The sequence below is a fragment of the Balaenoptera physalus genome, assembly GCF_965194825.1.
Source record: "Balaenoptera physalus genome assembly, chromosome: 13".
In the NCBI taxonomy this organism is placed as follows: Eukaryota; Metazoa; Chordata; class Mammalia; order Artiodactyla; family Balaenopteridae; genus Balaenoptera; species Balaenoptera physalus.
Genome location: NC_138892.1, coordinates 8,701,392 through 8,729,079, shown reverse-complemented (window position 1 = coordinate 8,729,079; position 27,688 = coordinate 8,701,392). Strand labels below are relative to the sequence as shown.

At 39.9% G+C, this 27,688-nt stretch overlaps 1 protein-coding gene across 14 annotated transcripts in view; it reads left to right on the top strand.

The window, feature by feature from the left end:
* The window catches only part of TNRC6B (trinucleotide repeat containing adaptor 6B), a 261,503-nt gene that overhangs the window by 160,423 nt on the left and 73,392 nt on the right, over positions 1 to 27,688 (top strand). For 13 of the 14 annotated variants that reach the window (XR_014252491.1, XR_014252492.1, XM_082420570.1 and 10 more), the window contains one exon: positions 18,578 to 18,665. Coding sequence is in view for 12 of the 14 variants with exons in the window: in XM_082420570.1 (XP_082276696.1) it covers positions 18,578 to 18,665 (88 nt within the window). In the remaining 2 variants the exon portion in view is untranslated. Of the gene's footprint in view, positions 1 to 47; positions 14,269 to 18,577; positions 18,666 to 27,688 lie in introns of those variants that run through there. The other variant, XM_082420576.1, reaches the window with a different exon arrangement.

Genomic DNA, 27,688 nt, shown 5'->3' with positions numbered 1-27,688 from the left:
AGAGGGATGGGGCTTGTCTGGGGAATGGAGGGCTCTCACGGGGAATCAGGTTCCCGTGCTGAAGCCAAACAGTGACCTTTCTTCTGAACTCAGGATAGCATCACTGCCTTGACCACCCATTTGACTTCCAGATCCATTTTATATTGCTTACTCAAATAAAATAGATTTTTTTAAAAATTTAAACTTCTTGTTTTGAAATAATTGTAGATTCACATGCAGTTGTAAGAAATAATATGGTGGTTAAAAAAAAAAGGGTTTTAAGAAATAATCTTGTGTACCCTCTACCATTTCCCGCCAGTGGTAACATCTTACTCTCTTTTTTTATATTAACTATATATCCCCCATGCTGTGCATTTGATCCCTGTGACTCATTTATTTTATAACTGGAAATTTGTACTTCTTAATCCCTTACCTAGTTCATTCATCCTCCCACCCCCACTTCTCTGGCAATCACCTGTTTGTTCTCTATGTCTGTGAGTGTGTTCTGTTTTGTTCTGTTTGTTCTTTTGTTCTGTTTTTTAGATTCCACATATAAGTGAAGTCATACGGTATTTGTCTTTCTCTGTTTGATTTATTTCACTTAGCATGATACTCTCTAGGTCCATCCATGTTGTCGCATATGGCAAGATTTCATTCTTTTTTTATGGCTGAGTAATATTCCATTGTGTATATATATCACGTCTTTTTTATCCACTCATCTATCAGTGGACACTTAGGTGGCTTCCATATCTTGGCTATTATAAACAATGCTGCAGTGAACATAGGGTGCATATACTTTTTCCAATTAGTGTTTTTGTTTTCTTCAGAAAAATACCCAGAAGTTGAATTGCTGAATTGGATGGTAACTGTATTTTTAATTTTTTGAGGAACCTCCATACTGTTTTCCATAGTGGCTGCATTGGTTTACATTCCCACCAGCAGTGTACCAGGGTTCCCTTTTCTCCACATCCTCACCACCACTCATTTGTTGTCTTTTTTGATAATAACCATTGTGACGGGTATGAGGTGATATATGTCCTTGTACTTTTGGTTTTCATTTCCCTGGTGATTAGTGATTAGTTTTAATGTGTCTGTTGGCCATCTGTATGTCTTCTTTGGGAAAATGTCTGTTCAGGTCCTCTGCTCATTTTTTAAATCAAGTTTTTGTTTTGTTTTGTTTTGTTTTGGATGTTGAGTTGTATGAGTTCATTGTATATTTTGGATATTAACCCCTTATCAGATAATATCATTTGCAAATATAATCTTTAAAATTGAATTTATCTGGTCAAAAAAGGTATACAATTGTCTTACAACCACCCAGCTTTTCCTTTTCTGATGCAGTAGTGTTACTAGTTTTTTTAAATGTTTCTTTCAGGGAGTCTCTGTTCATATATAAAGAACTACATGTAAGCCCTCTTTTTCTTACATACATGGTAATTAAAGTACACTTGTTTGCATCTTGCTTTTTAAGTTTAACAATATATCTTGAAGATCTATTTTCATTAGTACATAAAGAGCTTCCTTTTATAATTACGTAGTATTCCTTGTGTGGATAAGCTATAATTCATATAACCAGCTTCCTAATTGATGGACTGTTTCCCATATTTTGCCATTATAAACATGTTGCAATGAATATCCTTTACATGCATAGTCTCCCACACGTGCAGTTATTTTCCTGTGATATGCTCCCAAAAGTGAAATAGCCGAGTCAAAGACTATGTACACTTTAATTTTGATAGAAAACTTTCGAATTGTCCTCTAGAGAAATTTTACTAGTTTATATTCTCACCAGCAACATATGTGAATGCCTTTTCCCTGGCATCTTTGATAGCACTGTGTTTTTGCAGATTTTGTCTTTGACAGTTTGGTAAGTGAAAAGTGGTATCCCAGTACAGTTTTAATATGGTGTTCTCTTATGCGGAATGCAGTAGGTCATCTTTTCATGTTTTAGATGTGATCTGTGAACTATGTGTTCATTTCCTTCACCTACTTTTCTATTGGATTGTTGGCCTTTTCCTTATTGATTTGTAGGAGCTCTTTATGTATTATGGAACCTAGCTCTTTGTGATATAAATTGCTAATATATTTTCCCAGCAAATACTGATCTTGCTCCTGGTGGATTTTATCATGATAATTGTTTTAAATTTTTTAAATATCTGTGTTTTATATAGATACAGCAATTATTTGTTTATGAAATCTGAGTTTGTATCATAGTTAGAAAGTCTTTGTTCACTCTGTAATTATGAAAAGAAAAATTAGCCAGCTTCTTCAGTGCCTTAATGATTTCCTTCCTTCCTTCTTTCATTTATATTTAAACCTTTCCTTCATCTGGAGTTTATTTTCATGTGAGGTGTTGAGATATGGGTCTAATTCTCCAGAGAGTCGTGGTGGTTCTTGAGTGTGTCTCAGAAATGGTGTGTGTCTCATACCCCCTGCATATCACCCATAGCCCCTCATCTGGTGCTTTATGCATAATAGATGCTTGATATGGAGGAGAAGGGGGAGGACACTGCTGCCAGAAGCAGCAGCAGCCGCCGATAGGCTGGGTGTTGTAAGGCGCTTTCATTCATCGTATCTACTCAGCACAACCAGTCTTCAAGATAACTAGTGTAACCCCCATTTTATAGATACAGAAACTGACTTAGAAGCCAGGTAATTTGCCCAAGTTCCTACCATTAGTGTTTGAGAGATACATGTAATTTGATCTTGAAACTGTCAGACTTCAAAGCTTATGTGTTTTCTCTTCACCTGGTGACCTTGGTAGAGGGCTCTGCTTGTAATTGACTGTGCTTGGGTATGGGGTTGTGGGAGATGGAATCAAAAGAACTTTGAAGATGTTGGAAACTGAGGGTCCTGAAACACACAAAAAAATACAGAAATACTGCATACATTCCTTGAGAATCTCTAGACTCAAGTGATACATAGAAAGCGTAATTCTTAACTGCAGGGAAAAAAAGATCTTGATCTCTTGCTTAAGAGAAACTTAAGTGTTCTCTCAAAAAAACATGATATTTACACTTGGCTATTACTGAGAGTATTAAAAACATAGATTTGAAATTCCTTAGATTTGGGTGATGCTATTAAAGATTACAATGGTAAATCACTCTCTAAAAATTTTCCTCAGGTTACCTAAGTAGAAATTAGGTACAAAACTGTGCCTTGAATATCATCTTAAATGGAATTAGGCATCCTGTATCTGATCTTGAAGCATCAAGCACAGGTACATGTTGGCTTAGTTGTTCCCAAAAGGCTGTATGTAAATCGTATTTTAAATTTTGAGTCATTTTCCCACTGTTGTATAATTTTAATTGAAGAAATGGGTCATGTAAGCTCACGAGTTATTTTTACTCTGTAGTTGGTTACTTATTAAACATGCTTATCTTTCAGAAATGTACATATCCCTCAAGGTAACTCAGTTATTATCATTCAACTTGCTAGGTTTAAATGATAACTGGCACACAAGAACACGACTTTCCATTTTTACTATTCTGAAAATAGAGCACAGATTAAGAGCATTGAGAAGTAGGGTACGACTGTCACCTGTGGAATCCTGAATTCAGAGTTGATTTCCTTCTCTGCTAATTTTTCGATACCAAGATAAGTGTCACAAATAGCACCCTTTCTCAGAGGATTTCCAGAATTAGAATAACAGGCACAGACTTAATAAAGTGATAGTGATGCATTATAATCCGGAAGCTTACACACTGCCTGTCTCACTCATTGTTTGCAGTATACTGTGTGATCTCTGAGGAAAGGCCAGATCTCTTCCATTTTAATTTCTGAATAAAATGTTTGGCTTTCTCTTAAGGCACAGATCTAGAAAGATGTGCAAAAATCACTTTCCCTGGAGGCCTGCGATATAAGACCCCTCCCACCTTGGTCAGAGGAGAGCCAAATGGATTATTGTTTGAATTCCCTTCTTTTCTCCCCCCCTTAGATCTGAGTAATGCTTTTAAAGATTTTCATGCACGCTGTTTAGCCCTGTTTCTTATGGGTGCAAGCCACTTGCACACATAGCCCCGAGAAAGTGGCTTGGTCAGTGAGAGAGGAGGGTCCAGAGCCTGAGGATAATGGCTCCCAGTTGAGGGCACACACTTCCCAACTCCCTTCTCCTGTGTAGGTAGGCAACAGACCTTCCACAATCTCTCCAAACTTTCCAGACCGTTCCATTGGGAGTGCACACATAAGGGTCCGAACCTCAGACCAAGGCTTCTGACTCAGCTTCTTCAGAGATGAGGCCCTGCTGGGGATAGACATGTGGAAGCACTTCAGGCATTTTGATATCCTGGCCACTGAGTCCTCCTGGATACATGTGGACACCACATACTCTTATGTCACATTTTAATTGCTTTAAAATTGCCTTTTAATGGAGTTGCCACTTACTGTGATTTTGGTTGAATTGCTAACAATCTTACCGATTTCAAAGATCAGTTATTATTATTTATTCTCTTAATATAGTGATTGTGTTTGACCATGCATGGAAGCAGGCAAAGAAGGGTGGAAAAGCAATATAAAAACAAAAACACCTAAATGTTTGTGAAAGCAGCCCCACTATCTACTGTTAATAAATTGTCAATTCTTCTCCTGAATAACATGTGCCTCACACTGTGGGTTCTCATTGATAAGCTTATTTTCTTTTCTGCTGAGGAACCGTATTTCATCACTATTTTATAGTGATTTCCAGAACCCTGGCTTGGACTCCTATACCTTGTTTCTTTTCGCTTTCTTTGCTGTTGAATACTAAGGGTAGAGTGCTTCTCTGGCTTTTGTTTGTTTGTCTGGCCCTTAAGGTTTAAACATAGTTTTTAGTGGTTGCAGGATATAAATATTAGAGTATGTGGTATAGCCCTCGTCATGATGCTGCTCCTTAGCCTGTTTGGGTATTTGTAAAACTACTGCTAATTTCAGGCTGTCTTTAGGAGCCTAGCATGTTAATTGTAGCGTGTGTGAAAGCACATTCAGGAGTAAAATGTGAGATGGTGTTAACAAAGATTTATTCACCAAATCTTAGCCCTTTAAAACCTAAGGGGTCCTCTGAGCTTGAAGAACCTCAGTTTGAGGCAAGCAAAACCGAAAGAATGGTTGAAAAATTAGCAGATTTGATTCAGAGTTACAATATAAACACACCATATAGGTGTTACCAACTGAATGGAAACATCGGGAGAAAATCCCAGTGAACATGCTGGTAGTTTATAGCAATCCAGAGAGTTAAAGCAATGAAATACAAAGGTCTAAAAGTTCAGACATTTGCCTTATTAAGCTTTCTTTTACAGGAGGCTTCATTGCACTTAAAAATGAAACTTTACACTCACAGGAACATTATCTGTGCAGAAGCTCCGATTTAAAGATTTGCCATCTTAGCGAACAGTGTGCACAACCTGGGTGAAATTTCTTTTTTTTGTTTTTAGTTAATTTATTTTTTGGCTGCATTGGGTCTTCACTGCTGTACGGGCTTTCTCTAGTTGTGGCGAGCAGGGGCTACTCTTCGTTGCGGTGCACGTGCTTCTCATTGCGGCGGCTTCTCTTATTGCGGAGCACGGGTTCTATGCACGTGGGCTTCAGTAGTTGTGGCTCGTGGGCTCTAGAGCGCAGGCTCAGTAGTTGTGGCGCACGGGTTTAGTTGCTCCACGGCATGTGGGATCTCCCCGGACCAGGGCTCGAACCCTTGTCCCCTGCATTGGCAGGCGGATTCTTAACCGCTGCGCCACCAGGGAAGTCCCAACCTGGGTGAAATTTGAACTGATAAATCTCATTGGTACCAGTGCACAGTCAGGGCTCTGCTAGGAAAACAGGCCATTCCAGGTATTCCATGTAGGAAAGAGTTTTTTCCTCTTTCTTTTATTTCAGCCCCTTATTGAGGTATAATTGACATATATTAAACTGCCTATATTTGAAATGTTCAGAATACACTGAATTTTGAACTGTGTACACACATGATAAGGAATGCATCTTTTATCCCCCAAAGTCTCTTTTTGCCCCTTTGTCAGTCCTCCTTTTCACCCCTTCCTGCCCCTTCCCAGCCCCCAGGTAACCACTGATCTGCTTTGTGCCCTCATAGATTAGTTTGCATTTTCTAGAATTTAATACAAATGGAACATACAGTACTTCTCATCTGGCTTCTTTCATTCAACATAATTATTTTGAGTTTTATCCATGTTACGTGTATCAGTAGTTCATTCCCCTTATTGCTAAGAACTGTTTCATTGTATGCAATCCCACCATTTGTTGATCCATTCACCTATTGATTCACCGTTGAGTAGTTTACAGTTTTCAGCTCTTACAAATAAAGCTGCTGTGAATATTCATTTCGAAGTCTTTGTATTGGATGTATGCTTTCTTTTCTCTAGGGTAAATACCTAGGCAAGGAAAGGCTGGGTCATGTGGTAGGTGTCTAACTTTTTAAGAAAATGCCGAACTGGTTACCACGTAACATTCCCACCATGAGAGAGCTCCAGTTGCCAAGACTTGGTATGGTCCGTTTTTAAAATTTTGGACATTCTAATAAGTATGCATGTGGTATCACCTCACTGTGGTTTTAATTTGTTTTTTCTTAATGACTGATGATGTTGAACATCTGTTTATGTGCTTATTTGCCACATCTGTGTATCTTCTTTGGTGAAGTGTCTGTTCAGATCTTCTGCCCGTTTGGAAAATTGGGTTGTTTTCATATTAATGAGTTTGGAGGGTTCTTTATATATCTGGATGCACATTCTTTATCAGATAAGTGATTTGCAAATATTTTCTCCCGGTCTGCTGCTCTTTTTGTTCTCTTAACAGCATCTTTTGGCGAGCAGAAGTTCTTAATTTTAATGAATCAACTTTATCAACTTTTTTTCTTTTGTGGATTGTGCTTTTGGTGTTGTAGCTAAGAAATCATTTGCCTAACCCAAGATAACAAAGATTTCCTTTTCTGTGTTTTCTTTTAGTTTTATATTCAGGTCTTCGATCCATTTTGAGTTAATTTTTGTATGTGGTGTAAGGTATGGGTTGAGGTTCTTTTTTAAACGTATGGCTATTCAGTTGCTACCCCACCATTTGTTGAAAACAGACTATCCTTTCTCTGCTGAATTGCCTTTGCACCTTTTTTGAAAATCAGTTGTCCATTTCTGTGTCAGTCTGTTTCTGGAATCTGTTCTATCCCATTGAACTTCTTGTCTGTGCCGCTGCCAGTACTGCGCTGTCGTGATTACTGTACCTTTATAGTAAGTCTGGGTTTCAGGTTGTGTGAGTCCTCCAAATGTTCTTTTTAAAACTTGTTGGCTATTCTGGGTCCTGATGAATTTTAAAAAGAGCTTGTCGGTTTCTACTGAAAAAAAGTCATGCTGGGATTTTGATAGGGATTGTGTCAAATCTGTACATTAATTTTGGGAGAATCCACATCTAAACAGTGCTGTCTTCCAGTACATGAACACAATAGATCTCTCCACTTATTTAGGTTTTAAATTTTTTCTCTCATCAGTATTTTATAGTTTTCAGTGTGCAGGGATTGGACATTTTTTTTTTTATCAGATTTATCCATAAGTATTTTGTAAGTTTGGATGCTACTATAATAGGATTTTTTACAATTTCAATTTCTGATTGTTTGTTGCTAGTATATAGAAATAGAATTGATTTTGTATATTGATCTTGTATCCTGCAACCTTGCTAAAGTCATTTATTAATTCTGGTAGCTTTTTTTTGTAGAACCCATTGTATTTTCCTAGAAGAAAAGGTTTTTTATAGGGAATTAAAGGCTCACACAACCATTAGAAAGTCTGGGGGGGGGAAATGCAGGGAGACCACTGTTATTGTTGATGAAAGTAGAGGGCCGGGTTCCCAGGGAAGCAGTGATCTCAGCGGCTGCCTGCAGCTCCAGGATGGCTCCAGTTCATCTGGAAGCTGCTGTAAAAGTGGAAAGTCCTGTCTGCCGCTGCCTATGTGTCTGCTTGCAACTATTTTTAGAGAATACTGACTTCTGCCTTCCAGACCAAGAGAGAGCCTCTCATTGGCTGTATCCAGCCTAGACCAGACAGAGAAAGGGATTCTGGGAAGTGTTGTTCCAGCCCTTTCCCTGCAGTGCAGGGAAGACTGTAGGAGGCCGCAGTGGTAGGCTGACAGACAGTCTGGCACAGAGGACTTTGGGAGAGACACATGTGAGATCCTGCACACAGTCTTGGAGAAGTAACTTAGCAGTACTGTGAAAAATAGGGGTGTGAGGTAGCTGTAACTCAGAAAGATGTGATTGCTAAGAAGGCAAACTGGCTCTTTGACTGTATTGGCAGTGAAATATTATCTGGGACAAAGAAGTGGCAGGTCTACTCTATTTGGTCCTGCTTTAACCGATAATTGGATGCATGTAGACAAACTGGACATGTTTAGGGGATAATGACCCCAGTGGTGAAGGGACAGAAAACCAGGTCACATGTGAAATGTTTGAAGAAACTGAGAAAGCGTCAGGGATGCATGATAGATGACTACAGATACGGATTTAGAAGACTTGTCTTGTGGGGTCTGAAAAGGAAGGCTTAGGACCGGTGGGTGGGAACTATAAGGAGATAATCTCCAAAGCAATATAGAGAACTTCCTACACAGCTGCACTAAGATTGAATAGAAGGTTTTGTTATAGATTGCTGGGCTGCATGGCAACAGTATATAAAGTATAAGAAGAGTCATTTCAGATTATGTGTTCCTCAGGCACCATTCTAACCCTGAAGGGTTTCGCAGGGAAAAACCTCCTGCATCGTTGGTTATAACTTTTGCCACATGGAATTTTTGAAAGTGAAAACAAGGTCTTTTAAATGTATTATCTTCCTTTATTTGATTTGAGTAATTCCCAATAAACCTATTCCTTGCATGTGCCTCATCTATGGAAAGTGGGGGAATTTGTGAGATGCTTAGAATCAGAGGTTATATATGCAAAAGTATTATTGCCATATTTCATTGATTCTGAAACACAAGTTCTTTTCACGTTTGACATACCTGAAATCTGCACGTACCCTGCAGTTGATGGCCCCCTTCAACTATTGATGCCTTACATTTGATGTCATCGTGGATTTTTTGCCTGCACAGATTTGGTCCTAGCTCTTCCTGATGTCATCGTTTCAATTGAATTTTATGCATATTTGGTATTACACAAGTTGTTTAATTGACTTTTAATATATCTTTATGAAGATTACACTGTAATTTGGCACTGAAACACAGATGGGAATAACGAGGCATAAGCTTGGTGTTAATGAGGTTAATATTTATCCTTGGAGAAGTAAGTACAATTCCATAATTTCCTAGAAAGAACAACCAAGTGCATTGTACCTGAGCTATTCAAAGTAAGGTCCAGGAACCAGCAGCTTGTTAGAAATGGAGAATTGTAGGTCCCAACCCACACCTACTAAATAAGAATCTGCATTTTAACAAGATTCCCATTAAAGTTTGAGAAGCATTGCTTTGCGCAACCTCATGTAGAAAGGTAAGTCATATGTAGCAGGAGCGGTGTTAATTTTGTTGCCGACGCGCAAAAGAATAGCCTATTGCGTATTACACGATGCAACTGAAGGCAAGAGAAATTTCTGCATCCTTCTAAATTAATGAAAAATATATTTACCTTAATTTTTCTAGGTTTAATGTTACTGTTTTCCTCCCATGATCCACTCAGTGTTAGAATGATTTTGATGCCTCTGTGCTGTTTGGCCTTGTCTACTAATTTAATATCATGTGCAAATTACATTAGCATCCCATTAAATTCCCTCAGTCAGATCCAGCAAATGAAAAAATGTTAAGAACAAATCCAACACAGATCTTTGGAGTATCCTGCTATGTAATTCCTCTGCTGGAATGGATTTATTCCAACATGCTCTCTTTCTGTGTGCGTTTTTAATTAAAAACACTCTAAATGGATACTTCTGGCACTTTGCTTAACTCTTTTCATTGCACTCCTTTTGTTAATTTTCCTCACTCCAGATACGTGTGTGGTATCATTAATCCTTAATTGGTTATGAATGTTAATGCTTTTGTGTCTAGTTATTTTCTTACTGTTTTATAAATTGCCGAGATTACCGTTTGTCTTTTAAGGAAATAAACGTCTATACAAGTCACATATATTAGATGTGCTTTGGAAAGCTTATATATATCTGTGTTGGACGGAGTTCTTAGTGTCAGACAATAGAATTAATTCACTCTCACTGGTGCCAGGGGTTTATTAAATGGTGATGCTGTCTCACAGATTCTTGGGAATCACACCACGGAACTGGCGGCCCCACGGGAGCTTTTTCCTCTTCCTGTACATTCAGGAAACCGCTGTTAGAGGTTTTGGCTCCAGGACCCATCATGTCTGCTCCCTGAGAAGAGGGGTGCCCTGTGCCCTGTCAGTTCCCTAGTAAAGTCACGCACGAGCGCAACTTATTGGCAGGACATAAGTCACATTTCAATCTCTAGTTGTAAGGGAGTCTGGGAAATAGGCCAGAAGGGGCTTGGAGTTGATGTTGGCTGAATTGATGCACTTATCCACCGCAAAGTCAAATAATAGCTTTTATTACTAGTACAGCACTAAAATTCTCAGTAGAAGGATGATATTATGAATTGCGTGGTAGAGGAACATTTTAAATATCCTGTGGTATCATATTTATCACATATCTAACGTACTGAAGACACAAGGAACCTTGACTGATAAAACTATAACAATTTGAATACATTAGAGTGAGTGTAGATTCTAGAACATTTGGGGGAATGCATTTCTGTGAATGTCAGGACTAAAATGTTTTCTAAAATTCTTTTTGACTTTATGTGACTTTCATAAAGAGCTGTTAAAAGAGTTGTTTAAAGTAGAAGTCCTTAAAAAATTTTAAACAGATAACTAAAAGATGAGTCAATGTTTGAGGCTCTTTTTTTTAAATTAAAATCTTTATTGAGATAATTGTAGATTCACATGCAGTTGTAAGAAATAACACGTCGAGATTCCAGGTACCTTTTACCCAGATTCTGCCAATGGTTTCTTCTTGCAGAACTGTGGTACAGTATTACAGCCAAGATGCTGACAGATACAACTCACCGATCTTATTTAGATTTCCGCAGTTTTACTTGTGCTTATTTGCGTATGTGTGTGTTTAGTTCTATAGTTTTGTCACATGTAGGTTCATGTATCCACCACCACTAACAAGATACAGAAGATGCATCACCACAAGGACCACTAGTGTCACCCTTTTTTATAATCGCCCTGCCTCACCCCACCTCAACCCCTGGCAACCCCTGACAACTACTTCCTTCACTGACAACATTCATGACCACAACAACATTCATTTCAGAATGTTGTGTAAATAGAATCGTACAGTATGTAACCTTTGGGATGGGCTTTTGTCACTTACCACAATTCCCTGGAGATTCATCCAAGTTGTTGGTGTACTGATAGCTTGTTCTTTTACAGTATTGGTTTGCTTCTGGCATGTTTCACATGTTGGGTGGATCCGTTGTATCCGTTCGGGTCTGTCTGCCTCAATTGTGTAGAGTTGGTTAGGAACTGGGACCAAAGGTGCCGCCACACTTACTGACCAGAGAGCATCAGGTGTTGATGGTGTTGTGGCCAGTTATCCCCACATTAAAGAAAAGAAAGATGCTCTTTATATCTGGACACATTTTCCTGTTAAGATGAACCCTGTCTGCTTAGCTGAATTGAGGTTCTTAGTATCTTTACACTCCAGTCAGCATATTGGTGATTACTGCTTTCAAGTATGAAATTGTCAGCCCTGCCTCTACTTGATGTTTGAGGCATGATGGGTTTGGGTTTGAGCAATTCAGGAATCATTGGTCATGATTCTAGTTTGTGGGAAGAAGTTGATCTCTTACCTGGATTATCACAAGCTATGAATTCACATATCCAGGGTTCTGGTACTTTCAAAACACCAATGGCACTGTAAGCCGTCTTCAGAGTACCCCAGAGTGCTGGTAAAGCAGAGCAAGAGCAGAGGTTCCTCCCTTGAAGATGTTGTCTGAGCTGTGAGGCGAGATGCAGCTGTTTAAAAACTTAAACTGAGGGACTTCCCTGGTGGTCCAGTGGTTAAGATTCCACGCTGCCAATGCAAGGGGCCCGGGTTTGATCCCTGGTGGGGGAACTAAGATCCCACATGCCTCAACTAAGCCCGGGTGCCGCAACTAGAGAATCCTGCACCCCGCAACGAAGACCCAGCTCAGCCAAAATAAATAAATAAAAATTTTTAAAAATTATCACACACACAAAAATTTAAACTGAGAGCTCCAGGAGGACAAGCAGCACTGCATCTAGTTTGCTGCTGAATCTCGGCCTCTAGCACAGTGCTTGGCGTGAAGTAGGCACTGAAATAAGGAAGGAAGGACGGACGGACGTAGGACAGAAGCTTTTAAGAAATGGAATGCCTAGTTCTTTTGATGTGAGCGAGGTCTATTACAAAGTAAGTACAGAAAACTCTGAAGGGTGTGTGTGGGGTTTTGCTGTGGGGGGTTGGGGAAGGGAGGGAGAGGAATATTCCTCCCCCCAAAAAATAAAGCCCCAAATACATACCACGCACTGTCCCATCTCAGGACCCTTGTGTTTACTGTTCTCTCAGCCTGGTTGGTCACTCTTCTCCCAGATAATTTTCTTCATTTTGGTCTCTCACTGCCTGAGAGAGGCCTTCTGTGAGCATCTTGTGTAAAGTAGCTCACCATCTTCCCTGTCCCTTCCCTCTTGGTCACTGTCTAGCCCCTTTCCCAGCTTTATTCTCTTCATGGCATTTGTAATGATTTCCTGGCGTTGTGTATGTGTGTGTCTGTCTCCATCTAGACTGTCAGCCCCTGAGGCCACTGTTACATGCCCACTGCCTAGATCAGGGCCTGGCACATAATAGTAACTCAGCGTATGTTTGTTAAGTGATTTAATTAGGTGCTTTGAGGCTTTTGTTTTGAACACGTGTCCCACGGAAGGGGTAGGAAAGCGTCGCTTGCTCCGTAATCATGCGTTTTGGTAACCCTTAGTAGAGGGCCTAGTGTGTCCTGGTGTTTGTGCTCAGTGCGCATGGTGAGAGGAAGGGCAGCTCCCCTGCGTCCAGAGACGTCGTTGGTAGCAAACGTAGACCTACTCGGCCTGCTGTTCCGCAGTGTTTGGGTGCTCTGAGGGAGGCGTGCCAGCCCCTGGGAGGACGGAAGCGGGAGCTCTGGAAGTGTTGACCCGGAGGGGAGAGATGGGCCTTTTCATTGAAGGTGAGAATCAGAGGTATCGGAAGTGTCGGTTTATGTGTGTGCACCCCAGTCCCGGGTTGATTCCTTACTCAGTTATCAGGGGACGTGTCCCGGTTGGTTTGAAAAGTGCAGTCACTCTCACGAGAGCCCTGCTCCCTCTCTGACCTCATCCGCCGCTGTCTCCCTCACTCCCTCTGCTCCAGCCTCCTTGCCAGACACCCCCGTGCCATTCCTTCACACGTACTGTTCCCTCTGCCTGGAGCGCTCTCTCCCAGATAGCCGCATCTCCCTCGCCTCGTGGGTCTCCATTCCTAGGCCACCTTATCAGAGAGGCCTTTTCTAACCCTCCTCCTTCAGCTCACCCTGCCCTGTCCTCCTCGAGGCACTTGTTGCCACCTGAAATGTATATTAGATACATGTACTTTGTTGTATATTGGTTGTTGCCTATCTACCCCACTGGAACGTAAGCCCGCCCGAGAGCTGGGGTTTGGTTTTGTTTCTGCTGTATCTCCAGTGCTTAGGAAAGTGCCTGGCTCATAGATGTTTGTTAAAAAACGGGTCAGTTCCTGGGCATCCTGGTAGAAGGGAAGTGAGACACAGAGGAGCCCCCAACCCAGCTCTTCCTCCCAGAGCCCTGGTCAAAGCAGCCATGCTATAGAGAAGTCATTTTCCGTGCTCTGGTGCTGCCAGTGACTGATAGCATCTGTCGTGGAACCCCTCGAGGACCAGACAAGAGGCATGGCAGAGGTGGTGAGGTGTACAGAGGAGGGCGAGTTTCTTATGAATTGGAGTTGTCAGGGAAGGCTTTATTGAAGCAGATGGATATTGAGCTAGGGCTTGACAACGGGGTAAGATGTCATTGGGCAGCAAAAAGGAGGAAGGTTTTTGTGTCAGGTCTGCACAATGGATGAGGGAAGTGTAGGATTTGGAACTGTACTGTGAATGGCCCTGGATGTCAGCTCTAGGGGATTGTCATCTGGATATTACAGCTCTGGACATCCCCAGCATGGCCTCGGACCCTTGGAGGCTTTGGATGTGAGAAGCAGCAGGTTATTAGGAATGTCAACGTCGTTATTCTTCAATGTTCTGAACTTGCATGCAAAACAGGAGTCTTGCTCTGCCTCAGCTCAGGTGAATATTGGATAATCTCCCCTTTTATTCAGATACTGCCTTTCTCAAAAAAAACTCACTTGTACATACTTCTTGCAACTAATGGTTATTTGTTAAAAAAAAAAAGAAGAAGAAAGAAGGAAACTGTTGATTTTCTTCACTTTGGACCTTTTTAAGAGTAGTTTTGTCTTTTTATCATTGTAGATTTATTCTCGATTACAGTGTTTACACTTGCATCTGGCTGTGTGTTTAGAGATGGGAGAAAGTATCAATGATTTCTCCTGCTTCTAGATCTAGAAGCATTTGAGGGTTAAGTGAGACCTACCTAGTCCCTGCCATTTGTATTTGATTGTTGTATGGGAGATTTGATTTTTGAAGTATAAATAGATATGTTTTAAAGTGTAGGCTTAGCACAGGAATTTAGAGTAGTTGTTCTCAACTCCAACTACATGTTAGAACCACTTGGGGCTGGCTGGGGGCTTTGGGAAAAAAACCCACTGATTCCTATGTAATTGATCTGGAGTACTGCCTGGGTAATGGTTTTGCTGATGTTTGTTTTTTGGTGTCTTGTTTTGGGAAACAATCTTGAACTTACTGAAAAGTTACAACTATGATTTTGGGGGGAAAAAAGCACAACACTTTTTTCCCTTAATAATTTAAAAATAAATTGCTGACCCAATGTCCCATCACGTGCGTCCTTTCCCCAATAATTAGAATACTAGTGTATTTCTAAAAAACACGAACATTCTCCTATATATGCACAATAAAACCATCAAAAAAATTAACACTGATACATTACTACCATTTAATCTTTAGCCCCTTCTCAAGGTTTAACACTAGCCCCAGTAATGGCCTTTATAGCAAAAGGATCACACTTTGCAGTTGGTGGTTGTATCTCTTTAGTCTCCTTCCATTTGGAACACTTCCCCAATCTTCCCTTAGTGTTCATTACCTTGAAACTTTTGAAGATTGCAAACCAGTAGTTTTCTAAAATGTCGCTCAGTTTGGGGCTGTTTGATGTTTCCTCGTGATGATATTCAGGTTACACGTATCACAGGAGTGATGCTGTGTTCTCAGAGCATCCAGTCAGGTGACTCACAATCTCAGTTTGTCCCATTATTGACTTTATTCACATAGATTATTGATTAAGGTAGTGTCTGCCAGGCTTCTCCTCTGTATGATTATTATTTTCTCTTTTATAATCAGTACGTATTTTTATGGTGTGATGCTTTAAAACTCTATTACATTCCTTGTCGTTTTCAATGTATTCATTTACTTATTTCTATCTGTATAGACTGATGTTTTCCTGTTTTATGCAATGGCCTATAATCTGTTACTATCATTACTTATTTTTATTGTCATATTGTCCCAGATTTAGCTTGTAGGAGCCCCTTCAAGCCTTTGTGACCATTTGATGTGCCCCATCATTTGTAGATTTCCTTGCTTCTTGGCAAATAGGCATTCCAGGCTCATTTTGTACTTTCCATGTTCAAGCCCCCAAATTAGCTCTTTTTCCGAAGAACTCTGGTTCTCTTAGTAAAGAATGGTATTTAGAAGACATAATCTGGGTTCGAGGTGTGTTCATACCTACAGTATTTGGACGTTGCTTGTTCCCAAGCCCTCTCAGTGATAGAGCTAGACAATAAGCGTGTGTGTTTGCATACATGAAGGAAATATACACATATAGGCACACAAAGTTACATCTACTTTTTTTATTATATCTGTTTCTGTGTGTTAAGAATCATGAGTTCGTGCCAATAACTAATTCTGATCCAACGCTACAGAGTTCATTTGAGATTTCTCCTTTTCCGTTTTGGTAACTCCTTTTTTCAGTAGTGAGAAACCTGATTGTCATCATCGTTAATATATTTACTTATTGGTCAATCACCCATATGTAATGGATCTCCCATCACCACCACCATAGTTGCCTTCCCTGCATGGATGCCCTCTTCACCCCTGTTAGGCTCTGATGCAGCATAGAGATGTTTTAAAGCTCCCCAAATGGTACTCATGTGCAGCCAAGATAGAGCACAACCGAATTAGAAGAAACGTGAACCCCACACTTTCTGACTCATTATTAAGCAAATGGTAGGTTTTTAAGTCAGGTTTGGTTTGGGAAAATAAATTCTCCTAAGGAAGTGAAATTTAAAGAGAAGACTCAATTCTACCAACACACAGAGTAAAAGATCAGGGTGAAAGCACAGCCTGTCTCCTGGAAAGCTTTGAAAAATATTTGTTTTGGAAATAAATCTGCTTGTAGTGAACATAAATTTCAATCCCTTTCCCTGAATTACCTGTTTATAGGAAAAAATATTTGAAAAGGTTAGTTGTTTTTTAAAAAGGTGTTTCATTAAAGACTTACTGCTTTATTTTCTGTTTCCAATGTTTGTTTATCACTTGACATTTTGAAATAGTAATATATAAAAGGGATCACACAATTCTAAAAAAAAAAAAGAAAAGACTGCTTTTTATTTTTTACATTGCATTTAAAAAATAAACTTTTAGTTTTGCAACTTAATGCTCTTTAGAGCATTGAATACTTAAACAGGAGATTTTCAGGCTGTGGTTGCTCTTCTTCTGTAGTAAGTTTTAGTTTAAAATATGGAAATCAAGTTACAGTAACTGGGTCATGAGGAACCCCATCTTCTTCCATTTGCAGCCAGAGGAAGCGAGAGGCCCTAGGAGCCAAATATAACAGGATCTGTGGCCAGCCTACCTTAGATGGTCAACATCTATCTTGCCAATTTTCTTAAGTCCATTTTCTCAAAGCAGTCCACGGCTGCAAGTGGATTTTCACCAAGAACTTCACACTTAGGCTGATGACACACAATCTGACTCCAAAGAAATCCAGCCTTAAACCTAAGGAAATTACAATAAAATCTCTTCCTTGATTTTATTTTTGAAGTGTTCATGAAAGTTGCCTTGGAGTATGAATCGTGCGCTTTAGGCTTTTGTATATTAACGGCCAGAGGTACAGAAGGAGAAAGGGCAGTATTTGTGAATGTAGAAAGAGCCACTGAAAACTTGATATGTAGGTAAAACACTTATTTTTTGTTTATTAGTTCTTGTTTTCTATAAATAAAGCGTTACTTATCTATTCATGAGAGTGTGCCTCAGTGTGGGTCCTCAGTTCCTTTTAGGTAGGTTGAGTGAGTTTCACTCCCCAAACTTGAGTCCTTCAAGGACCATCTTTGTGATCTTTGTCATGTCTGCAAACATGCAACATTTTTCTTTAATTTCTCTGACATTTAACTTAGCCTTTATCTAGGTGATATCTGTGAAGCCGTGGACTCGGTGTGTCGGATCACCTAAAATCACAAGTACTGCAGGCAGCATCTGCTCAGAGGTTGGGAACTGGGAGCTGGATCCCTAACTCTCCTTCCAGCTCTGAAATTCAATAAGCATGGCGTCTGGAGTTTCCTGCCTTGTGGTTACACCACAAGGTTACACCAGTGGTTGTTTACGTGTTTTTCCCAGTCAATACATAGAAGTTGACAGCTTTCTATATATATTAGAATACTAGAGTATATGTAAGAATATAATATATAATAGAATAAATATTACATTTTACAGTTATTTTTCAAATGTGAGGTATAAGTTACATTATCTTAGTTTCTTAGGATTCAGCATATTTCTTCAACTAGATTTTTTTTTTATGTATTATTTTTATTTTAATTGAGGAGAGCAAAACCTGATGATCTTAATTGTCAAATCACCCAACAGGGAATACATGGATTTGTAAGACCTTCAGTACTGCCTTAAAAACACAAGTAGAAAACATGTAAAACATACAGTGTTAATAATGCAGAAGAAAAATACAGAATTTAGAACATAGGGTTTTATGTTCACGGCTCTGAAGATGTCATGGGAAAACACCTAAATTATGATAAATACCTGTGTACCATAACTGAAGTCATATTCTGCATTATTTGTGAGGAATATTGTCAGAAGCCAACTGGATATTGTCATATATTCAAATCAGGTTCTTTGCTGAATGGAAATACATTAATCTCGTGTGTGAGTGTGTGTGTGTGTGTGTGTTTGTGTATGTGTGTGTTTAGGAAGATATTATAAAGGCTCTCTTTAATGGGTTACTTTAAAACCAAACTTAATGTCATGTTTTGCAAAAGGGGTGACAAACCAAAATAAAGGGGATAACTAAATGTGGTGAGTTTTATGTATCCTCCTAGCTTAAGTAGAATACTGTGCTCTGCTCAGTCAGAGATGAAATGTTTGTTGCCTTGCCTACCATCTATAAGCATTTAATTTGCTACACAAATAGACTGTGGATAGAGATGTTTAACCTTGTGGTGTGACATTACTTTAACAGAGAGAAGGAGCAAGAAAGGGAAGAACAGTTAATGGAAGACAAGAAAAGGAAGAAAGAGGATAAAAAGAAGAAAGAAGCCACTCAGAAGGTGGGTTTTACCAATTAAAGTCTGTCTTTACATAGCCAAGCCTCTAGAATAAGTAACTGCCTTGGTTTGGATACCTGACATCTTAATAATGCTACTTGAGGCATTAATTTACTTAAGAGTTTTAAGATTTGAAAGTGGGAGAAAGTTAAAGACCTGCATTTGTTACCATAATGTAGATGTTAAATTAATGCTATAGCTGACTTTATTGAAAACAACAGTAAACAATACTGAGAAAAGCAAAAGAGTTACCGACACTTAAATGCTTGTACTGTTTCCTTCTTTGGGTCATGATTAATCTCCATTTTCTTAAGCTTATAGAATAACTTTTCAAAGCTTGCCATTTGTCCTGATGTTGTCCTTCTGGTCCACCTACATCATTGTCATTTATATGAGTCTACCTTTTGATAATTCCGTAAAGAAACCTCCCTCAGAGAGGATCTGGTGGGCTTGCTTCGTGCTATGGGGGAGATAGTATTGCATGGCTTTGAGGCATTTGCTTGGGGAAAAAGAGATGCTAAAAGAAAAAAAGACAGAGCTTCCCTGGTGGCGCCGTGGTTGAGAATCAGCCTGCCAATGTCGGGGACACGGGTTCAAGCCCTGGTCCAGGAAGATCCCACATGCTGCAGAATGACTAAGCCCGTGCGCCACAACTACTGAGCCTGTGCTCTAGAGCCTGCGAGCCACAACTACTGAGCCTGCGTGCCTAGAGCCCGTGCTCCGCAACAAGAGAAGGCACCGCAATGAGAAGCCCACGCACCACAATGAAGAGTAGCCCCTGCTCTCTGCAACTAGAGAAAGCCCGCGCGCAGCAACAAAGAACCAACACAGCCAAAAATAAATAAATAAGTAAATTTATAAAAAAGAAAAAAAGACATAGGACTGACAGCTGTCAACTGTCAAGTCTTAGTTGAAGTGTTTGCCTGACAGGGTTGTGGGGAACAGAGTGGGTAGACCTCCCCCCCCTTCCCCCTCTGCTGAAGAGCGTGCCCCTCTGCCCTGGCCACTGTCTGAGCTAACTTCCCCCACCTCATTGCGGACTCTGGCTCAGCACGGTTGCATTTCTGCCTTTGCAAAGTGTCTGGCAGAATCACTTTGCCTCTAGTTCTTGTTACCACTACCTGAAGCACTTGGGAAGCAGGGCCTCAGTATGAGGCAGGTTTGAGGGTCCCTGCTGTGGAGCCAAGTTACTGAAGCTAAGTTTAGGAGGGGAAACAGTTACCAGCTTCAGAGGGAACTCTAGATTTAGAAACAGACTCTAGGCATTCGAACTCAAGGGACACTGCAAGTTACCCCAGCACTATTGGATAGAGTGTTTCCCATAATTCTGTTCTTTGAATTATTGAAATCATTTGGGAGTGCTGGCACAAAAAAAACAGTGGAAGTATTTTCTGAATTGGATTGCATATGACACTGCCACATTAAACATGTGAAATGTAATTTATCTTTTCTTCAAGACTTATTTAAAAGGAATATTTATTATTGTTTGGTGCTGTAATAGACTACTGTGCTCTTTAAGGTTTTGTCTGCTTTTAATTGTGTTTCTGGTTCTATTAATAGTGGCGTGCTCACCATCACATCTTCATGCTGTCAGGGTACCTGCTTCTAATCTGAGCTTGTTGGAACTGCCTAAAATGACAGTAAAGAGTCTGAATAAAAATGTCAGATGACGACCCAGAGGCTTTTTTTTATACTTGGTGGATACAGCCACCTTCCGCGTTACCAAGGTTGTGTGATGTGCGGGTCCACCAGCTCTAGGGTATCAGGGGCATTGCCCCTGTACCCACATGCACTGACCTTCCTACAGGAGTGATGGGACAGTGAACCTCAGTGAAGGCTTTCTTTCTTTTCCTTCCTTCCTTCCTTTCTCCCTCCCTCCCTCTCTCCCTTCCTTCCTTCCTTCTTTCCTTCCATTTATGGCTGCCTTGGGTCTTCGTTGCTGCACGTGAGCTTTCTCTGGTTGCAGCAAGTGGAGGCTGCTCTTTGTTGCGGTGCGTGGGCTTCTCACTGCAGTGGCTTCTCTTGTTGTGGAGCACGGGCTCTAGGCATGCGGGCTTCAGTAGTTGCGGTATGCGGGCTCAGTAGTTGTGGCACGTGGGCTCAGTAGTTGTAGCTCATGGGCTCTAGAGCACAGGCTCGGTAGTTGTGGTGCACGGGCTTGCTCTGTGGCATGCGGTATCTTCCCAGACCAGGGCTCGAACCCATGTCCCCTGCATTGGCAGGCAGATTCTCAACCACTGCGCCACCAGGGAAGCCCCAAGGCTTGCTTTCTTTAGGGCATTCACATTTCATCTACTAAATTGGTACAAAAATTGGATTTTGCTGTCTGTGGGAATACGTGGTTATAAGCTGGCCACTGGGGAACTTGAACAAAGGCTGGTTACAAGAAGATGCCGAATAGAGTGATTGTTTTAGGCAATGTACAGTTCATCCTCATTCTTCACATAGATAACAATGTTTTTTAACCTGAAATGTCAATACTAGAAGTGATTAATAAAATGTGCATCTGTAAACCTTCGTTGTGGATCCTACTAATAAGAAAAATGATTTAAAATAAAAGATGGTGTGGATTTATTCGAGAGTGAATTGGGATTATTTATGCAGAGAATTTCGTATATACAGCTGGACAGTCTCCCCAATGTACCGCATCTGCATTAAGAACTGGTTTAAAGGTTACGGCAAAGAGGAAAATCACCATAAATGAAATTTCAGATGGTTAACTATGAACACTAAAAATTCACTCATTTTTGTTCAGAAATGTTCTAGATTGGCTGACACAGGATCTAGGCTTAACACATGTCCTTTGATATTGTTTTATCATACTGAACCATTGTGTAATTTCAGAATTAGATTCTGATTTAGCACTTTTAAGGAGCGAGCACAAAGCTCACCATGTGACTGTCTTAGTGGTTTCTGACCTCACAGTAGAGACAGCACCTCAACTAGGAGGCATAAAATGTGCTATAATGCAAAGAATGGTAGAGAATGTGCCAGAGGTTCTATAATGGGGTCATTCATTCATTCAGTCAGCAAACATTTGTGGTGCCTCTTCTTCGTGCTTCCACGTCTTTCTCTCAGCCTACCCCATTGCTTTACAATCATCTCTTTCTGTCTACCCCATTAGACTGGCTCTTAAGTTTCTCGAGATTTTATTCTTATTTGTATTTCCAGTGACTAGGGCAGTGCCCAGTGCAAAAGTGTTACTCAAAAAATGTTTGTTTAATAAGTGAATGGGGATAGCGGAGTCAAGATGGCATACTAGGAGGATGCAGAATTCACATCTCCTCACAACTAGGGCACCTACCAGGCACCGGTGGGGGACCACGGACACCTAAGGGGATGGGAGGAACACCCAGCAACGGGCTTGCAGGACCTTGGTTCCCAGGCCGGAGGTCCGACCCGAGCTCCTGTGGTGGGAGCTCCGAGTCCAAACCACTGGACTAACAGAGAACCTCAGACCCCAGGGAATATCAATCGGAGTGAGGCCTCCCAGAGGTCCTCATCTCAGCACCAAGACCCAGCACTATCCCACTGCCTGCAAACTCCAGTGCTGGATGTCTCAGGCCAAACAACCAGTAAGACAGGAATACAGCACCACCCATCAAAAAAAAAAAAAAAATGAAATGACAAAAAAATATGTTACAGATGAAGGAGAAAGGTAAAAACCTACAAGACCAAATGTAGACGAAATAGGCAACCTACCTGAAAAAGAATTCAGAGTAATGATAGTAAAGATGATCCAAAATCTCAGAAACAGAATGGAGAAAATACAAGAAACATTTAACAAGGATCGAGAAGAACTAAAGAGCAAACGAACAGTGATGAACAACACAATTACTGAAATTAAAAATACTCTAGAAGGAATCAATAACAGAATAACTGAGGCAGAAGAACAGATAAGTGAGCTGGAAAATAAAATGGTGGAAATAACTGCCAGGGAGCAGATTAAAGAAAAAAGAATGAAAAGAATTGAGGACAGTCTCAGAGACCTCTGGGACAACATTAAATGCACCAACATTCAAATTATAGGGGTCCCAGAAGAAGAAGAGAAAAAGAAAGGGTCTGAGAAAATATTTGAAGAGATTATAGTCAAAAACTTCCCTAACATGGGAAAGGAAATAGTCAATCAAGTCCAGGAAGCACAGAGAGTACCATACAGGATAAACCCAAAAGGAAACACGCCGAGACACATATTAATCAAACTATCAAAAACTAAATACAAAGAAAAAATATTAAAAGCAGCAAAGAAAAAGCAACAAATAACATATAAGGGAATCTCCATAAGGTTAACAGCTGATTTTTCAGCAGAAACCCTGCAAGCCAGAGGGGAGTGGCAGGACATACTTAAAGTGAGGGAAGGGAAAAACCTACAACCAAGATTACTCTACTCAGCAAGGATCTCATTCAGATTCAATGGAGAAATTAAAACCTTTACAGATAAGCAAAAGTTAAGAGAATTCAGCACCACCAAACCAGCTTTACAGCAAACGCTAAAGAAACTTCTCTAGGCAGGAAACACAGGAGAAGGAAAAGACCTACAATAACAAACCCAAAACAATTAAGAAAATGGTAATAGGAACATACATATTGATAATTACCTTAAATGTAAATAGATTAGATGCTCCAACCAAAAGACATAGACTGGCTGAATGGATACAAAACAAGACCCGTATATATGCTGTCTACAAGAGACCCACATCAGACCTAGGGACACATACAGACTAGAAGTGAGGGGATGGAAAAAGATATTGCATGCAAATGGAAATCAAAAGAAAGCTGGAGTAGCAATTCTCATATCAGACAAAATAGACTTTAAAATAAAGACTATTACAAGAGACAAAGAAGGACACTACATAATGATCAAGGGGTCAATCCAAGAAGAAGATATAACAATTGTAAATATTTATGTTCCCAACATAGGAGCACCTCAATGCATAAGGCAAATGCTAACAGCCATAAAAGGGGAAATGGACAGTAACACAATCATAGTAGGGGACTTTTAACACCCCACTTTCACCAATGGACAGATCATCCAAAATGAAAACAAATAAGGAAACACAAGCTTTAAATGATACATTAAAAAAGATGGACTTAATTGGTATTTATAGGACATTCCATCCAAAAACAACAGAATACACTTTCTTCTCAAGTGCTCATGGAACATTCTCCAGGATAGATCATATCTTGGGTCACAAATCAAGCCTTGGTAAATTTAAGAAAATTGAAATCGTGTCAAGTATCTTTTTCAACCACAACACTGTGAGACTAGATATCAATTACAGGAAAAAAATCTGTAAAAAAATACAAACACGTGAAGGCTAAACAGTACACTACTAAATAACCAAGAGATCACTGAAGAAATCAAAGAGGAAATCAAAGAATACCTAGAAACACATGACAATGAAAACACGACAACCCAAAACCTATAGGATGCAGCAAAAACAGTTCTAAAAGGGAAGTTTATAGCAATACAATCCTACCTCAAGAAACAAACATCTCAAATAAACAACCTAACCTTACACCTAAAGCAGCTAGAGAAAGAAGAACAAAAAAACTCCAAAGTTAGCAGAAGGAAAGAAATCATAACAATCAGACCAGAAATAAGTGAAAAAGAAATGAAGGAAACAATAGCAAAGATCAATAAAACTAAAAGCTGGTTCTTTGAGAAGATAAAGTTGATAAACCATTAGCCAGACTCATCAAGAAAAAAAGGGCAAAGACTCAAATCAACAGAATTAGAAATGAAAACGGGGAAGTGACAGCTGACACTGCAGAAATGCAAAGGGTCATGAGAGATTACTACAGGCAACTATATGCCAATAAAATGGACAACCTGGAAGAAATGGATAAAGTCTTAGAAAAGCACAACCTTCTGAGACTGAACCAGGAAGAAACAAAATATAAACAGACCATTCACAAGCACTGAAATTGAAACTGTGATTAAAAATCTTCCAACAAACAAAAGCCCAGGACCAGATAGCTTCACAGGCAAGTTCTATCAAACATTTAGAGAAGAGCTAACACCTATCCTTCTCAAACTCTTCCAAAATATAGCAGAGGGAGGAACACTCCCAAACTCATTCTATGAGACCACCATCACCCTGGTACCAAAACCAGACAAAGATGTCACAAAAAAAGAGAACTACAGACCAATATCTCTGATGAACATAGATGCAAAAATCCTCAACAAAATACTAGCAAACAGAATCCAACAACACATTAAAAAGATCATACACCATGATCAAGTGGGGTTTATCCTAGGAGTGCAAGGATTCTTCAGTATACGCAAACTAATCAATGTGATAAACCATATTAACAAATTGAAGGATAAAAACCATATGATCATCTCAATAGATGCAGAAAAGGCTTTTGACAAAATTCAACATCCATTTATGATAAAAACTCTCCAGAAAGTAGGCATAGAGGGAACCTACATCAACAGAATAAAGGCTATATATGACAAACCCACAGCCAACATCGTTCTCAATGGTGAAAAACTGAAACCATTTCCTCTAAGATCAGGAACAGGACAAGGTTGCCCACTCTCACCACTGTTATTCAACATACTTTTGGAAGTTTTGGCCACAGCAATCAGAGAAGAAAAAGAAATAAAAGGAATCCAAATCAGAAAAGAAGAAGTAGAACTGTCACTGTTTGCAGATGACGTGATACTATACATAGAGAATCCTAAACATGATACCAGAAAACTACTAGAGCTAATCAATGAATTTGGTAGAGTAGCAGGATACAAAATTAATGCACAGAAATCTCTTGCGTTCCTATACACTAATGATGAAAAATCTGATAGAGAAATTAAGGAAATACTCCCATTTACCATTGCAACAAAAAGAATAAAATACCTAGGAATAAACCTACCTAAGGAGACAACAGACCTGTATGCAGAAAACTATAAGACACTGATGAAAGAAATTAAAGATGATACAAACAGATGGAGAGATATACTATGTTCTTGGATTGGAAGAATCAACATTGTAAAAATGACTATACTATCCAAAGCAATGTACAAATTCAGTGCAATCCCTATCAAACTACCAGTGGCATTTTTCACAGAACTAGAACAAAAAATTTCACAATTTGTATGGAAACACAAAAGACTGCGAATAGCCAAAACAATCTTGAGAAAGAAAAACGGAGCTGGAGGAATCAGGCTCCCTGACTTCAGACTATACTACACAGCTACAGTAATCAAGAAAGTATGGTACTGGCACAGAAACAGAAATATAGATCAATGGAACAGGATAGAAAGCCCAGAGATAAACCCACGTGCCTATGGTCACCTTATCTTTGACAAAGGAGGCAAGAATATACAATGGGGAAAAGACAGCCTCTTCAATAAGTGGTGTTGGGAAAACTGGACAGCTACATGTAAAAGAATGAAATTAGAACACTCCATAACACCATACACAAAAATAAACTCAAAATGGATTGAAGACCTAAATGTAAGGCCAAACACTATAAAACTCTTAGAGGAAAACATAGGCAGAACACTCCGTGACATACATCACAGCAAGATCCTTTTTGGCCCACCTCCTAGAGAAATGGAAATAAAAACAAAAATAAACAAATGGGACCTAATGAAACTTAAAAGCTTTTGCACAGCAAAGGAAACCATAAGCAAGACGAAAAGACAACCCTCAGAATGGGAGAAAATATTTGCAAACGAAGCAACCAACAAAGGATTAATCTCCAAAATACACAAGCAGCTCATGCAGCTCAATATCAAAAAAACAAACAACCCAATGCAAAAATGGGCAGAAGACCTAAACAGACATTTCTCCAAAGAAGATATACAGATTGCCAACAAACACATGAAAAGATGTTCAACATCACTAATCATTAGAGAAATGCAAATCAACACTACAATGAGCTATCACCTCACACCGGTCAGAATGCCATCATCAAAAAATCTACAAAGAATAAATGCTGGAGAGGTTGTGAAGAAAAGGGAACCCTCTTGCACTGTTGGTGGGAATGTAAATTGATACAGCCACTATGGAGAACGGTATGGAGGTTCCTTAAAAAACTAAAAATAGAACTACCATATGACCAAGCAATCCCACTACTGGGCACATACCCTGAGAAAACCATAATTCAAAAAGAATCATGTACCACAGTGTTCATTGCAGCACTGTTTACAGTAGCCAGGACATGGAAGCAACCTAAGTGTCCATCGACAGATGAATGTATAAAGAAGATGTGGCACATATATACAATGGAATATTACTCAGCCATAAAAAGAAACGAAATTGAGTTATTTGTAGTGAGGTGGCTGGACCTAGAGTCTGTCATACAGAGTGAAGTAAGTCAGAAAGAGAAAAACAAATACCGTATGCTAACACATATATATGGAATCTTAAAAAAAAAAAAAAAAAGGTTCTGAAGAACCTAGGGGCAGGACAGGAATAAAGACACAGACGTAGTGAATGGACTTGAGGACACGGGGAGGGAGAAGGGTAAACTGGGACGAAGTGAGAGAGTAGCATTGACATATATACAGTACCAAATGTAAAATAGATAGCTAGTGGGAAGCAGCTGCATGGCACAGGGAGATCAGCTCGGTGCTTTGCGACCACCTAGAGGGGTGGGATAAGGAGGGTGGGAGGGAGATGCAAGAGGGAGGGGATATGGGGATATACGAATGCGTATTGCTGATTCACTTTTTTATACAGCAGAAACTAGCACAACACTGTAAAGCAATTATATTCTGATAAAGATGTTTAAAAAAAAAAAAGAAAAAAAGAAGTGAATGGTCGGGACTTCCCTGGTTGCACAGTGGTTAAGAATCCGCCTACCAATGCAGGGGACATGGGTTCGGTCCCTGGTCTGGGAAGATCCGACATGGTGTGGAGCAACTAAGCCCGTGCGCCACAAGTACTGAGCCTGCGCTCTAGAGCCTATGTGCTGCAACTACTAAAGCCTGTGTGCCTAGAGCCCATGCTCCACAATAAGGGAAGCCACCGCAGTGAGAAGCCCGTGCACCACAACGAAGAGTAGCCCCCACTCGC